At 47.5% G+C, this 17,322-nt stretch overlaps 1 protein-coding gene across 2 annotated transcripts in view; it reads right to left on the bottom strand.

Moving 5' to 3' along the window:
• LOC126535883 (fat-like cadherin-related tumor suppressor homolog) overlaps nucleotides 1-17,322 on the bottom strand; it is a 517,574-nt gene that overhangs the window by 354,995 nt on the left and 145,257 nt on the right. For both annotated transcript variants that reach the window (XM_055073317.2, XM_050182731.3), the window contains exon 12: nucleotides 6,044-6,345. In XM_055073317.2, the coding sequence (XP_054929292.1) occupies nucleotides 6,044-6,345 (302 nt within the window). The remainder of the gene's footprint in view (nucleotides 1-6,043; nucleotides 6,346-17,322) is intronic.

The raw sequence follows: 17,322 nt of genomic DNA, 5'->3' as shown, positions 1-17,322 counted from the left end.
CAGCAACTTCACGACGCTCCTACTGCTGGACATCTGGGCATCACTCGTACTTACGACCACCTGCGGCGCCGCTTCTTCTGGCCCGGCATTTATCGCTGTGTGCGCCGTTATGTCGCTTCTTGCAACCTGTGTCAGCGCCGGAAGACACCTGCTATGCCTCCCGCTGGTTTGCTTCAACCAATTGATATACCTACAGAATCCTTCAGGTCGAGGCCAAGGAGGCCTCGACCTCCTTGGCCTTTCTAATTTCCATCAAAGGAAACAAATGGATTGCTGTAGCAACCGATTATGCCACAAGATATGCCATCGCACGAGTGCTGCCAACCAGCTGCGCTACAGATGTCGCCGACTTCTTACTATACGACGTCATCCTGTACCACGGCGCCCCTCGCCAGTTGCTGACGGATCGCGGCCGCTACTTTCTATCGAAGGTCGTCGATGATCTGCTCCGCTCCTGTTCTACAGGACACCAGATTGCTACGGTGTACCACCCTCAAACGAACGGCCTCACCGAGCGACTCAACCGCACGCTAACTGAAATGCTCGCCATGTACGTTTCCGACGATCACCGCGACTGGGACGTCGCTTTACCATACATCACTTTCGCATACAACTCGTCCCGTCAAGACACTGCCAGATTTTCGCCATTTTACCTTTTGTATGGCCGCAACCCCACCTTGCCCTTTGACACGTTGCTACCTTCCGCAATACAATCACCCAGCACTAATTATGCTCGTGATGCTATTGACTCACAGTCTCGCAAGCTTCTCAAAAGCGACGCTACGATCTTCGGCACCGAGACCACCATTTTTCACCTGGTTCCTTTGTCCTTCTCTAGACACCTTCACGTCGCGTCGGCTTGTCGGAAAAACTACTTTCCCGTTATTCTGGTCCGTACCAGATCTTACGCCAGCTGTCCGACGTGACATACAAGATCACCCCAGTCGATCAGCCTTCAGTGACTCCCAACGTAACCAGCGATGTTGTTCACGTCGCCAGGCTCAAGCCCAATGTCCCTCCATTAAGTGCCATTGCCTGAACGCCATATACACCATTTGTAAATATACATTATTTTACACTCATGGGCCTGCTTTCTTCCTGCAACAATATTTTCATTCCGAAATAAATTATTGGGGCTGCTTTAGCTGCTTAACGTGAAAGCTCTTTATATGCTGCGCTGTCGTAGGTTCTTGCTTGTTGCTTTTGTAACTGACGGGATTCGCTGCTCTGCTTGCTGACCAGCTAGCGGATTGCCATCTAATTACAAGAATGTCAATAAGCCTCAGCCCGATGACACAATTACTGCAATACCTTGTCTGTAAATGTGTTACCATATATGCAATACCGTATCACTGGAAAGGTATACAGCAGCAACAACACTGGTAGTGACATTTTTTTAGACAAATTGTGTATACAGAGAGCACATAAAGCTTCAATGACCTTTCATATTCTACTTATCTGACGGTGTAAAGCATTCGTTAGCTACATACTGATGCCGCATGCATTGATGTATGCAGCGCAGTACAGTGGCTAGGAGCAAGTGTCATGGCACCAACCCAACTAAAAGCAAAACATAAAGAGAAGGTTGGCTACGCGCAGACGTTCGTGCTTGTTTTTGCAGAGACAGTGCTCTGCTCCATCAATAGGGTCATGCCGAGCTCATTGCCTGCCTTCACTGGAGGGCTCTGGCAGAAAGATAAAAGAATGTTGCTGCCTTTACTTTTATTCAGGTGGCTTAGTAGCAGCAGTATCATCATGAGGCGTAAAGTTCAGCCAACATTTATAGTTTCGCAGGGTGTTGTGATAGCAGTAACTTGATACACAATACATTCTTTCATGTAACAGAAATACAGATACTGATACACGCCTTCAGAGACGTATCATGATACAGATACAAGGTACCCAAAAAGCATCTAAGATAGTATCTAAGATACATGTATCTTCAATACTGCCCAGCACTGCACCTTTCATACGCTAATGCCTGCTAGCCAAATTGCTACCTATAAAACGTGTGCTGCACCACTGCTCTTCTCCTAAAAGGGGGGAGCCCTCTAGTAGCCATCGTCATCCTCCTTGGCCGCTTTTTATATATGGTGCGCTCCTTCTCGTGCCTCATGCTGCAAGGTCAGAAGAATAAAGAAAAAGTTTCTTTGGCTCCTGCCATTGGTCCGAACGGTTCTTAGGCCGTTCGCTCGCTGACTCGCACGTTGTTGTAGTGAACCTAATCTCGGTCTCTATATATCTTCTTACACGAACTCAGTGCCCCAAGCTGTCTACTAGGCTTGAGCCACTAGGTATGTGCTCTAGGTTGTGACGCCTTTGTGGTTGTCGCATCTTCATAATTCCCGATTTTGTGAACAGACTCATCATGCCAATGGCGTCACGCCTCTTATGCCAACCTAGTGCCCAAGTTGTCAAATAGCTTGGGCCACAAGTACGTGCACGTAGTCATGATGCTGCCATGGTCGTTGCATTGTCATAATTCCAGCATTGTCATGCAACTCTTGTCATGCTGTCATTGTCACATCATTGTTGTCATACAGTCATCATGCATTCTTCGTCATATTTTCGTAGTGATGCAGCTGGTGGTCATTCCATCATTGCCACTCCAAGCTTCAACATCTCCATTCCCATCATACCAACATTGTTGCTTGCCATACATTCATCGTCACACCATCGTCGTCATCCCATTGTCTACATACCATTGCAATGCCATTGTCGTCATTGCGTCGATGTCCCAGCCATAGTCACGCATTTGTGGTGATACCATTGCCGTTGTGATCATTTCATCGTTGTCATCAAGCTTAGTAGTCTAATTATCATTATACGATGGCCTCTCATTCCCGATGCCATTCATAAACACAAATCAGTCTCTTTTTGTAGCTTCAAGCAACCCGTCACAAGATTAGGCAGCTTGAGATTTGCACGGAGGGCATGATAGTGTCATGTGACAAGTGCACTGACCACTCAGCTGCATATGCTTGTGTGCACGGCGAATGGACGTGAAGGGTAGAGGGAGGAACTTGCCATAACCCTCCTGATAAACCGTATATACTCGTGTAATGAACGCTCTTTTTTTCCCAATATACTGAAGCTAAGTTGGAGGTGCGTTCAATTATGCGGAGTAAATTTGATGGAAACATTTTCGAAACAGCAAAAATTGAAAAGTAGGATGGTAATGATTTGGAACAGGCATAACTTATCTTTGCAGTAAAAATACATGTACAGTGAAACCTTGTTAAACCGTAGTCGGCCGGAGCTCAAAAAAAGTGTGTACAAAACGGTAGTACTGCTTAACCGAAATACCACGAGATTGCCCACTTACCTGTCAAAAACCGAACTCACAGAGAGTGCAATGAAAGGGGAAAAAAACATGCAGTATTTACTCACTTTGCGCGAGAAAAGTGTGATTTTCGTTTGATGCCGAGGCGGCCTAGCAGTGACGACAGTGGCCTCAAACTTACTGAAGCTGCGAGCCAGCTTTCCAGCTAGCCCTCTCTTCTCGGCAAACACTCACATGGCAGATTCCTCATTGACATTACATATTCTCCATGCATGCACGCGGTAGCGCTGCAGAAGTCACGGGGCGCCTTTTTCATTGAGCGGCGCTGTTCTCATCACGATGATTGCATTCATGAGGCTGACGTAACACGCAGCTTCTACCCCTGTCGGACCTGAATTGCCCATGCTGTCCCCATCACTGTCGCTAGTCGACACTTCAGCAACAATAGAGGCAACGATGTCGAAAAGTCAAACCTTGTAGCCGACATCTCTTCGCGGTCGCAGCAGCGCCGCCAAGCAACTTTTTCACATTCCAAATGCCACACACCATAGTCAACAGCAGATCCCTGTCGCGTCCCAGCGCCGACTTCTTCGTGTCACGTTCGATAGCACGAACGATGTCTACCTTTTCTTCTATGCTGAGCACCCGGCGTCTTTTTTATTAGAGCTTCGGCATGACGCGAGTCCTTGGTTGCACAATGCCACAATGCTCTCTCACAAAATAAAGAACATTCTCTGGCACGGCGCCAAAATTATGTTGATGTTGATGTGGCTTCACACGCAAAGGCGCAGGGCGCTTGGAGGCCGTTCCGAACTCTGAGGCCTGTTGTTCTGCCGGGCCACCCGATGAAGACGACGCACCACCGTGTTTGCACAACGAAAAGTGGAAACACAACGTGTAAACCGATATGTACGCAATAAGCTGGTACGGTTTATGCGGATACAAAACACATGATGTTACATGGCCGCTAAGTTTGTGGATTTGACTTCACTACTTTTTAAATGAAACTACTGTTTAAGCGGGTACAGTTTAACAAGGTTTTACTGTATACTATTTGCAAGCCATAACTTCCCTCCACATCGGAACCACCAGACCTGCCGTTCAGGTCGCTGGCCACTTCATCCACATCGTGGTTGCACAACAGAATAAAGAACCAACGTGTCAGCTGTGCGAAGTTGGCGCAGCCTAGGCCAATCATGCACGGCAGAACTGAACACGCGCTCAGAACGGCGATCTCCGATCGCACCCTAGCTCATCCTCACAGCTGCTTCTGACCATCTGCCGTTATCGCAAGCATCATGTTGAAGCGCACACCTATTTTGACAAGCATGCTGTGTGCGTCTCTTTCCTCGACTGTCCTGCTCATTGGCATATCAAAGTTTATTGGTGTCTGATCAGCATTTCTGTTTTGTCAGCTGTTTAACTTTCTGCCCCACAGCAGGCGTATATTTCAACTTAAGGCCCATCACACACATCGAAACCAAAGGCAGGCAGGAAAGCGAGCCATAGATAAGCTAATTCAACACTACACCTGACCATGACGACTATGCTGATAATTGACAGCCGCCGCTTCTTCAGTTAGACTCTCCCGTGTGCTATGCCTGGCCGCGCACGCGTGTAAGGTACGTAAATTGTCTATGTTGAAGAGAGCCAGTTGCGTTTTTCTCTCTCATGAATCTGTGAGGGGCCTTTTCGCCAGCACTGGCGGAAAGGATGCGTTAAGCATTAAGTGAACTTGCTTTAAACACGTGTGTGAGAGTCAGATTTTAGCCTCTCTGAAAAACTGCAGCACAGCAGTTCGATCATGGGACTGCACAGTAGCAAAGTTGGGGGTGCATTCATTACGTGAGGAACAAAAGTTCTGATTTTTTTCGGCTAATCTGGGGGTAAGTTCATTACACAAGTAAGTACGGCAATAATGTTTGACAGGTGGCAAATCCTGCTGAACTTGACAATAGAAAGGCACTTGCTCTTGACCATCGGTACTGACCACGGTCAAGCCACAGAGCACCAACCATGCCCACATGAAAAGTGGTGATGTCACGTGATGTGCGTCTGCGCTTACTGACGTGCATGCTGGCTTTACAATAACCCACCTGCCGTAAAGGTAGCAAAGCCCTTCTGTATTTTGGAGTAAAAAGAAAAAGCAAACCTTTCTACACACTACAAGATTGCAGTAAAACAGAAGTCCACTATTAAAGTGAGAATCTCATTCATATTCAGGCATGGATTCTTTAGCCTCAGAGGGGAAAAAGGACTTGATTCTTTTCAGCAGACATTCTATTGATAAAATTTTTTTTCCGGAACTTCATATACTAGGACTGAGCTGCAACCAGCGCTGGCACACTAATATAAATTCCCCATAAGAGTAGACCGTACCCTATATTTTGTTTTCTTTGTATTTAAGTTAATGATAGCTTGCCACACTCGCTTGCCCAAAATTTGTAAGCATGAAACTTGTGATAAATTTTCTGACATTAGATAATCAATTGGATATTTGGCTTTCCTTTTTCCTGATTCCATTCGATATTTGATTCAAGATTTCTCATTCAGTATTTGCACACCCCTACTTTTTTTGTATTACCCAAATACAAAACCAAGCTATCTTGAGACTGCCGTTTCATTGAAGTGGTCTTACCTATGTACCACTTAAAAATATCAAACCCAAGTCTAGTCATAATGAGTCTTGGCTGTGTCTAAGAAAGCAAGACAGTAATACATAAGAGTGCAACCATACTGAGTGAGAATACAACATGTTACCTCAAAGTGACCCTCATGGTCCCCAGCCACCAAAGCGTAGCGAAGGCTGGGCCCTTCCAAGTCTGCGTCATGGGCAGCCACTTGCACAACACGAACGCCAGTGTATGTGGGCAGCAGGAGTGTGGTATTGTACAGCTCGTGCTCAAAGCGGGGAGGGCTGTCGTTGACATCCGTCACATGAATGCTGACGGTAGCTGGCCGCTGTGCAGGAAGCCGGGGCTGCCCGTGGTCCCACACTTCCACTGTGAAGTTATGTTCGTCCTGCTGCTCCCGGTCAAGGGGCTGCACCAAGCTCACAGCACCTGCACAGTCCATTGCTCACTAGATAAGCACCTCATCACTTTTTCATTGCCTTCCCCAAACTACACTTCGTCAAAACAAAAACAAATGAAAGAAACATCCACAGTCATTACTTGGTGGTACTTTTCACTTTGCCACCCAAAATTCCTTTTAACCATGCCATGAGGCCTTATGGTACATATCTTAGTTTAACAAATTTGAGTAGTCTTAAACCTCGGTAAAAGGAAATTCTCCATATAGTGAAATTCTCTATATAATGAACTTCTTGTCCCTAGAACACAAGCAGATCAGTATGATGTCATGGACTTTTAAATGCTTCTTCAAATTAGGGCTGTAATGGCTTATTAGATATTCTGGGAAACTGCCAAGTTCAACGTTTGGCTCGTTTCCAATCTTTAATGATGAAAAATTAACAAGGACTGAGCAGACACCATCAAATGCAATACGTCCCAATGCAGGTATTTGCAAGGTGGTGTCTGCACACGTCTTTCAATTGTGCATCTTTTCTGGCTTCTGAAGCCTCTTCTCGTGGGAACAGTGGTTTTTTTGTCATTTACTAATACAGCTCAAATAACCTGTGCTCTCAGAGTCCCTTCAATGTGGCAATCTTCAAGCAACTGCTTCCATTTCCACTCTCTGCATTGTGCAAACATAAGACGTGTCTTTGTGGATAGACAGTTCTCTTCATTCAACCTCCAAGTAATGCACAATCAACCACACAAAAGGGGGCAATTTTACAAAAAAAAAAAGGGAAGACATGCCAGTGCATGGGGTATACAACCTGCAGGCACTCTGGGCAAATGAGAACAACACCAAAAAGACAACCTTACGCAAAAGAATACAGGAGTTGGTGGCTTCTAGACAAGTAAATATACCTTACAGTACCTTCACGTGCCTTCTTCTAAGGACAATAAAAGATTAATTTGGCAACTTTCCAAGGCTTGTCTCTTGACAACTACATCAAATATTCAGGTCCTGTGTCGTTTATTTCATTCTTTATATGTCAAAATCAGAACCAAATTTATGATGTTCTCACATGTTTTTATTACAGATTGTTAGACACAGGAGGAGGTCTCAAAGTCATAGACAGAACTGACACCTCCTGTGCATAGTAAACAAGTAGATCAATCTTTTAACACAGTCTGGTTGCAAACGCTATCGACCAGAGCAAAACATGCCCGCCTGAAGTTCTTGTTTCAGCTTCTAAAAAATAACTATAATATAGATGTGTCCAGGTACATTTCATCTTCTGAGGCTCAAAAAACAAGTAATAAACATGCGTACACTTTAACAGAATACACATGCAACAACGACATGTTTAAGTATTCATTCTTCCACCTTACAGTAGCTGAATGGAACCGACTTGTTCCTTGTATAGCCGCCATCGAATCACTGTCCAGATTTACCTCATAAGTAGAAGCTGCAGTGCGTAAATAAAATCATTTATCATCGCATGAATCATCGTCACAAATTTTGCATTGTGTTGCTTTCAACGTCCCATTTTTCTTTCTTCTCACTCTCAAAGTGTATATGTTTTAAGCGAATCTCTTCACACAGCTTTAAAATTTCTTGACGCGTTAAGTGTTACCTTTCAGTTCGCTCCTATTTCATGTATAAGTGGTTACTTAGATGTTGTTCACTGCTAGTATCGTGTTAATTAACTTGTAGTATAGTGTCGCCCCCTGTCAGATCTCTGTGTCATCGTACATGTATGTTTTGTAGTTGTTTAGCTAGATGGCGCACCCCCCTTCTGTCATGTGACGAGCTTGTACCAATCGGGAGGTGTCATCTGGCATGTGAAGCCTTTTTAATAATAAACGGCCGCGGGTCGGCTGAGTCTTCGTTCCGGTTTTCACCGGGAGCAGTTAGCTCCGTGTCTCCTTCACTGCGTCGGCGTTCGCCGCGCGTTCGCCCGTCGGGGCCCCCCGCTTGCCTGCCGCTGCCGACACAACATCTTTTGGCGACGAGGATGGGATTCCCGCAGCGGTTCCGACCGAAGCCCCGGGAAACCAACGAGCTTCGTAAGTGAAGCGACCCTTCCCGTGTCCACACGGCAGGCAAACGCCGCCGACGCACTTGGCGTCGCGAGGCTTCCGAGCCTAGGCCTTCTCACCCCCTTTGTTCTTCCTTGCCCATTCCTGCTGCGAGCTCCGGCTTGCCTCCTGCACTGTCTCCTGCACGCTACCGGGCATGGCTTCTTTTACGGCGAACCTTCCAGTCTTTCTTGAAGTGCCCGGGCCACCGTTAATTCCATGGTATCGATGGAAAAAAATTTTTCAGGCCCACCTCGAAGCGGCCGGCGGTGGCGACTGGATGGACGCACGACGAGCGTCCGTGCTCGTCAGCGCTCTCGGGCGTGAGGGACAACGGAAGTACTTTGCAGACGAGGAGCAGGAAGCAGCAAGGCAGTTAACCGGCGCAGCGTCATCGTCAAGTGATGCGGTCCCGCCAGCGTCAGAGTTCCAGAAACTCTTGCAGCGGCTTGACCGGCTGTTCGCCGCGTCAACAAATGTTCTGGCGGAGAGGCACGAATTCACCAGTCGAAGGCAGTTCGAGGGAGAAGGATTCCTGGAATTCGTGACCGCATTGAAGGAGAAGGCGGTAAAGTGCAACTTCGGCACAGCCTACAACTAGCGCGTCCGAGACCAAATTATACATGGGGTAGCGAACGTCAGCGTTCGCGAAAAGTTGGTGGCTCATGGCGAAACCCTGTCCCTGGACAAGGCAGAAGAAATTGGACGCTCGTTAGAAGCCTTGCATCGAGCGAACCGCGCGTTCGGCTCCGAAAATGTACGAAGAATCGAGGCATCTCAACTTGGCGTTCCGTCGACGGGCCAAGATGGCCGACTTCTTCCGGGGAGCCGCCAAGATGGCCGACGTAGTCCGGGAGGCCATGAAGATGGCCGACTTCTTCCGGGAAGCCGCCAAGAGGGCCGACATTTCGCACATGGCTCCTCCGGGAACCGTGGTACATGCGATCGGTGTGGCAGCACGAAGCATATTGCAACGTACAGGAATTGTCCAGCAAGGAATCGGCGGTGCAACGCCTGCCACACGTTGGGCCATTTTGCATCAGTATGCCGAAAAACCCGTACTGTTCAACACGTCTCTTCCGCAGAGACGCTGTCTTCAACTTCCGCAGGGCAGCCGTCCGCGTCTGTCTTGACGGTAAGCGCTTTTGAAACTAAAAAAGATTTGGAAGTTCCAGTCGTAGTGAACGGCGTCTCCATGCGACTGCCGGTGGATACGGGAGCGTCTGTCTCATTGATGACGGCCGAAGATTTTGGAAAGCACTTTGGTCGACAGCACAGACTGTCACAAACAGTGGACTTAAAAAATTTCTCCAAGCAACGCATCGACATTCAAGGCCTGTTTCAAGCCACTGTCCAGTTTTTCCAAAGGTCATGCTCCGTCACGTTCCACGTAACGACTACAGGAACATCACTGCTGGGTTTAGACGCCATCCAACGCTTGGGCATACAGATCGACGGTACGTCGCTGACATGTCTACCATCGCTTCCTTCAGTACAGAGCCCCACAGGTGTGCCTCCGGGTTTTGATCACCTTTCCAGTGACGAGTTGGGTCTCGTCAACAACTTTGTGCACCGAATTCATTGGCAGCAAGATGCGAAACCAGTATCTTCAAAGTTGCGCCGACTACCCCTGGCTCTCCGTGACCAGGTCACACATGAACTGCGACGTCTCGAGGACTGTGACGTCATCGAGCGCGTCGAGGCTACCGAGTGGGTGTCTCCACTCGTGGTGGTGCGCAAAAAGGATGGAGCCATCCGGCTCTGTATAGACCTACGGGAACCGAATAAGGCAATTGTCATTGATGGATATCCTTTGCCGTAAGTAGAAGAGTTATTGCAAATGTTTCATGGTGCCACATATTTTTCTAAGCTGGATCTAGCATCTGCTTACCACCAGCTGTTACTGGAAGAAGGTAGTAGAGATCTCACTACATTCATAACTCATGAAGGCTTATTCAGGTTCAAGCGTGTCTGTTTTGGCTTGGCAACCGCGCCAGCAGTGTTTCAGAAAATGATGTCACAAATCTTGCAGAGTTGTAAGAATGCTGTCTGTTACCTTGATGACATTTTGGTATGGGGTCGGACAAAACTTGAGCATGATGCTAACTTAAGAGAAGTCTTGCTTTGCATTTCAAACAGTGGTATAAAACTGAATGAAAAATGTGTCTTCTCTGTGAGAGAACTGACCTTTCTGGGCCATAAAATTTCAGCTGAAGGCATTTCGCCTACAGAGAGCAAGGTAAAAGCAATCCTGAATGCGCCTGCTCCTACAGATATTAAGTCATTGCAATCCTTCTTAGGATTAGCTGGTTACTATGCCAAGTTCATTGATCATAATGCAGAACTTGTAGAACCGCTTCGCCTCATGCTCAGGCAAGGGCAAAATTTTGCTTGGTCTGATGATGCACAACGTAGCTTCAATCAGTTGAAAGCTCGTCTTACATGTTCCCCTGTCATTAGGATTTTCAACCCTGAATTGCCTGTAGTAGTCACGACTGATGCATCTGATGTTGGTGTTGGTGCTGTGTTACAGCAACCGTATGGTTCCAAGCTAGAAACTGTAGCTTTTGCATCTAGAACTTGGTCTGTAGCTGAACGAAAGTATTCTGTAGGTGAGCGTGAAGCGCTAGCATGTCTGTTTGCATGTGAAAAATGGCATGTTTACCTCTGGGGTAGACGGTTCACTCTTCGAACTGACCATCAAGCAGTAGTTGCATTACTGTCCGCTGGCGACTAAGGTCGTCGACCTCTTCGCATTTCAATATGGTCAGCCAGGCTCCTGTATTACAACTTTCAGATTGAATATTGCAAAGGATCAGAAAACCTAGTAGCTGATGCCTTGTCTAGACTTCCAATAAAGGATTCGCAGAATGTAGTTCAGGAGGAAGAAATAGTATCCTTAGTCACATCGGTCGTTGACAAGGAAACAGTGCAACTTGCAACGAGTACAGATGAGACACTTCAGAAGGTCAGTAAATGCCTAGCAGAAGGTTGGCCTTCTAAGAAAAACATATAGACAATGCTTTAATAGCTTACTTTCATGTAAATGAAGAATTGTCCTTTGTAGATGGATTACTCATGCGTGGTGATCGTGTCATAATACCCAGTGTTCTAATACCGACATTTCTACAGCTTGCACATGAAAATCATCAGGGCATAGTACAAACTAAGCAGCTTCTTCGTGAACGCTATTGGTGGCCCCAGATGGATAGCACTGTTGAACAGTATGTAAAGCATTGTCATGTATGTAAGCTGGCAGACAAGTCTGCAAAGCCTCATGTAGCTCCATTGCAGCCAGTCGAATGGCCAAACGGGCCTTGGCAGAAATTGGGAATGGACATCATTGGCCCACTAAACACGTCCTACCCTAGGTATCTAGTCACTCTAGTTGACTACTACTCAAAGTGGCCAGAAGTACTTGGTACTAATTCCATCTCCACAGATGATGTCATTAAGCTTCTTGACTGGGCTTTCAGCCGTGAAGGGTTGCCAGACTCTATAGTTACTCCGCAGTTTGTCTCAAAACAATTCCAAGATTACCTAAAGGAAAAGGGAATCACTCATTTTTTCTCCAACTATTATCCTCAGGGAAATGGTCAAATAGAAAGGTTCAACCGAGTCGTTAAGGAACACCTGCAGGTAGCAAGGCTTGAAGGTCGAGATGCTTCGAAAAGCATTTCAGAATTCTTGGGTTCCTATAGGATTACGCCACATGCTACAACGGTTCTCTCCCCAGCTTTCCTACTTCATGGTCGTCAACCCCGTTCAAAGATAGATATTAGCAACTTCAGGTTGCATAAGCACACAGCGGTTCAGAACAGTAAAGTTCGCGAGAGAGTCTCGCAGAAACAGCGGCAAACTAAACAGTATGTAGACAAACGGAGAGGTGCTCAGGCAACTCGTATCAAGGTGGGAGACACCGTCAAAGTAAAACTTGCCAAGAAAGGATTTTTTAAGTACAGTAAACCTCGTACAGTTAAGGCCCAGGTAGGACCATCCTCTTTTGTACTCGGTGATGGGAAGAAGTGGAATGCGTCCAAGTTAACCACAGTAGTACATAATTCAAAACATAGTACATTGTCCACAACTGATAAAGATTTTTTGTACTCTTATTCAAACCTGGATAGTCATTCTGATGACTCATCTGTCGTGACATCGTCCTTTCATAGGCATCAGTTAAGTAGTGCATCTGACTGTATCGCTTCCGAGTCTACACAGTCAGCAATCGTTTCTGATTCCGTGGGGGAATCGGTAGCATCCCAGAACTTGTTGGGACATCGAGAGGAGCTTCCTGGGCAACCCTCTCCAGCTTTGAGCGACAACCACATTCCATTGTCCAACCAGGGGGAGGGAAATAGTAGTGGGACGACTGGGTCTTCAAAGTCGACCAATACACGTCGCAACCCCCAAAGTTCTTCTGAGGTACGCACGCGTCCTCATCGTGACAGAAAACGGCCTCCGTGGCTCGATGATTATGTTTCTTGAATGTAGAGCGTTTTGCCGTCTTTGAAATGCCACGGCTAGGGGCCTCGCTGTGACATTTAGGAGGCAGTTCACATTTTTTCGTTCACACAGGTAAAATGTGTTCCTTGTTGCGGTGCAGCGAGTTTTGTGCCGTGTTCCTTGTCAAATTTTGTTTGAGTGACTGCCTGTGTTTTGGTGCCCAAGACTGGTGTGCGTGTATGTGAACTTGGGCGGGGACGGACTGAAATTGTTGTGGACTTAAGTGCGTGCTTTGTGTGCGACTGGTGCGCGTGTGTGAACGTGGGGGGGAACGAACTGAAATTGCCTTTGGACTTAAGTGCGCGTCTTGTGTGCGCGTTTCACTGTATGCTTGCTTTGTTTCCAGGGGGGGATGATGTAGTATAGTGTCGCCCCCTGTCAGATCTCTGTGTCATCGTACATGTATGTTTTGTAGTTGTTTAGCTAGATGGCGCACCCCCCTTCTGTCATGTGACGAGCTTGTACCAATCGGGAGGTGTCATCTGGCATGTGAAGCCTTTTTAATAATAAACGGCCGCGGGTCGGCTGAGTCTTCGTTCCGGTTTTCATCGGGAGCAGTTAGCTCCGTGTCTCCTTCACTGCGTCGGCGTTCGCCGCGGGTTCGCTGGCCGGGGGCCCCCACTTGCCTGCCGCTGCCGACACAACATAACTGTCATGTGGAAACATGCATTTTTGTTCCTATACTCAGGTTCCTTTTATATTGCCATCCTTGGGCAATTGTTTTCTTTTTATTTTTATTTTTTCCTATTAACTGTTCTGCCTAGATGCGTACCGATATACATGTATACTGTATCACCCAACTGCCACACTCTCAAATGAGAGTACCAGTATTGTAAATAAAATGAAAAATAAAATGTAGTTAACATGATTAGTAGCACTATAATAACAGAACAGCAAACTTAGAACATGTTTAGAAATAAACAATATAAAACACATAAAAATACAAAAATACAGTAATACCTCGCTGACTTCAACTCTCATATCTTAAAAAATCAGCCAAGTCAGAATTTCCCATGGCACTGCACCATTTCCCATACGTGTTATGTATTTATTGCCCCTGTTGCGGCTGGAGGTTCGAAGACGTGTAACTTAGTTTGCCTCGTGGAGGAGTGAGTGAACGTGAGGCTGGGCCCGATATTCCTGACATTTTACAAACACGTTTATATTTACATAAGTACAAGAAAATGCAAAGTAATACAGAAAAGTTGATGATGAAGTTGTAGTCCCCGATCACTCCCACCATCAGTTGCTCCTTTTATGCCTCGTGTGATCATTGTTGTCACTTTCCCCCAGTTCAGTGTCAGGAGACTGATGACATCAGGTCCCACCAATCCAGTCTCAGGAGACCAATGACATCAGGTCCCACCAATCTGGAGGTAGGTTGCCCATTTCCTAAAAAGGGAACTTGGTCGGAAGCACATGCACGTCCTGGGCACAAACAGCAAAAGGAGGCAAATGTACGCAGACTCCGATCGTATTCTGACAGGTGATGGCCATGTGATTGCACGGACCACGTCCCCGGCTTGTACACGCCAACTTGTGTGTCTGACAGGTGACGGCCGTGTTATTGCGCTGTTCATTGCGCTGTCATTGCGTGTCATTGTGTGTCATTGAGCTGTTCATTGCGCTGTAACTGTGCTGAATAAGGAGCCAGAGAGCAACATGCAAGCAGCGGAGTTGGTGCAGTCCATTCATGTTTCGAAGGGTGGCGCGGCGTAGAGCTATGGGCACAGCTCATTCGTGTTTGGAGCGGTGGAAGGGTGACAGGAGAGAGGCGCACGGAGAAGGCTGGAAAATAAGCACACGGCGGCTGTTAGAGAAACAGGCAATCGTGCAGCAGCTTGAATTTCTTTTCCTTTTTTCTTTTCAAGGATATTGTTACGCAAACGAAGGACTAAGAACTGGAGACTATTTAAAAAGTGTATTTACAAAGGATAATGCAGCGCTAGCCAGTTCAGCCGACAGCTCGAGAGCCAGAGAGCATTCGTCATCTTCGTAAGGGCGCCCGCGTGCAACGGCCACACGAAACACGCAATATGCATGTATCATTATCCCCGGTGGCAGATGCACCATCTCGGTGCGTCTAAATAACAGTGACAACAGGACAGTAATATGGTTTGAAGAGTGCGACATGCACATCAGTGGAATTCGGGGCAGATGCAGCACTGGTAGTGACTGGGGCGATTTCGTACTTAACTGGAGTCACGGCACGCAGCACTCGATATGGGCCTGTGTACCGAGACGGGAGTTTTTCTGACAGGCTAACGTGACGAGTCGGGGACCACAGGAGTACCAGAGATCCAAGCAAAAAGTGGACGCCTCGTATTGGCAATCGTACGAATGCCGTTGTTTCTCTTGCGAGGTCAGGAGGCAAGCGTGGGCAATTTCGCGTGCTTGGGCTGCCCTGGTGATGGCGTCAAGTGCATACTCGCATGTCTCTGCTGCGGCGGATGGGAGGGATGCGTCCAGTGGCAATGTAGGTTCTCGGCCGAACAACATAAAGAATGGGAAATAACCAGCAGTGTCGTGATGCGAAGAATTATATGCAAAAATAGGGCAGGGCAAGGTCCCAATCAGTATGGTCAGATGAGACATACTTTGCAAGCATGTCTGTAAGGGTACAATTCAGATGCTCCATGAGACCATTAGCCTGTGGATGGTAAGACGTAGTCAGCTTGTGCTTGATTGAGCAGGACTGCAGGATGTCGGCGATGACTTTAGAAAGAAATGTCCGGCCACGGTCAGTGAGCAATTGGTGTGGAGCGCCATGCTGCAGAATCACGTCGCGTAAATGAAAATAAACATCTGTGGCGCAGCTTGTTGGAAGTGCTCTGCTGATGGCATAGCGCGTGGCATAATCTGTCGCCTCAGCGACCCACTTGTTGCCAGATGTGGATAGAAGGAAAGGGCCAAGGAGGTCCAAGCCAATGCGAAAGAACGGCTCCAAAGGAATGTTGAGCGGTTGAACACACCCGGCAGGGAGCGTCGATGGTGTTTTTCAGTGCTGGCATTTCTCACATGCTGCAAACTATTTCCGGACGGAGCGGACAAGGCCTGGCCAAAAGAAGTGTCAGCGAATTCGGTCGCAGGTGCAGGAGACGCTAAGATGACCTGCCGTTGGTAAATCATGAAGTTCTTTGAGAACAGCTGACTGGAGGTGCTTAGGAACAACGAGGAGTAGGGCAGGAGCGTCGGGGCGTACATTGTGTCGATATAATACACCATCCCGGAGAACAAACAGATGAAGGGACGAATCACAAGATGAAGATTCCAAGCCATCAATGATGGCGCGCAAGGCGGCATCACGGCGTTGCTCGTCGGCAATGTGAGGCAGCTGAGAAACGGAGAAAACGCAAGCGTCGGCATCGGGGTCAGGGTCGGTTGGTGGTTCGTCCACTGGATAGCGTGATAAACAGTCTGCATCTTGATGTAATCGGCCTGACTTGTACACTACTGCATAGCAATATTCTTGCAGCCGCAGAGCCCAGCGACCAAGTCGGCCGGTAGGATCCTTGACTGAGGAAAGCCAGCAGAGCGCATGGTGGTCCGTGATTACAGAGAAGTGCATTGCCATAGAAGTACGGGCGGAATTTGGAAACCGCCCAGATGAGAGCCAGGCATTCACGATCTGTAATCGAATAGCTGTGCTTCGCTGCTGTGAGGAGGCGGCTAGGGTAGGCGATAACACGATCTTGACCCTGTTGGCGCTGGGCTAAGACGGCTCCGATACTGTGACCCCTTGGCATCGGTACGTACCTCTGTAGGAGAGGATGGGCCAAAGTGGGCCAGTATAGGTGGCGTGGTGTGAATGTTGGTGATCTGGGCAAACGCGGCAGATTGAGTGGGGCCCCACGTAAACGGCATGAAGAAGATCAGTAAGTGGTCGGGCAATCGCTGCGAAGTCTTTAACGAAGCGTCGGAAGCAGGAGCAGAGTCCTACAAAACTTCGGACGTCTTTGACAGACTGAGGGACAGGAAAAGACATGACAACACGAATTTTCTCCGGGTCTGGTTGAATACCGGAAGTGTCCACGAGGTGGCCCAGCACTGTAATCTGCCGACGACCGAAGTGACACTTCGATGAATTTAGTTGCAGCCCAGCCTCGCGGAAGACTTAAAGAACAGCTGATGAGCGCTCAAGATGTGTCTCAAATGTAGATGAAAATACGAGAACGTCGTCTAGGTAGCAGAGGCATGTTGACCATTTGAACCCTTGAAGTAAAGAGTCTATCATACGTTCGAATGTTGCTGGGGCGTTGCATAGACTAAATGGCATAACTTTGAATCGATATAGGCCGTCAGGGGTGATGAACGCTGTCTTTTCTTGGTCTTTTCATCCACAGAAATTTGCTAATCACCAGACCGAAGGTCTATTGATGAAAAGTATTTGGCACCATGGAGGCAATTGGGGGCGTCGTCAATGCAAGGCAAGGGGTAGACATC

The sequence above is a fragment of the Dermacentor andersoni genome, chromosome 4 (assembly GCF_023375885.2).
Source record: "Dermacentor andersoni chromosome 4, qqDerAnde1_hic_scaffold, whole genome shotgun sequence".
Classification (NCBI taxonomy): Eukaryota; Metazoa; Arthropoda; class Arachnida; order Ixodida; family Ixodidae; genus Dermacentor; species Dermacentor andersoni.
This window is presented reverse-complemented; position numbering and strand designations above follow the sequence as displayed.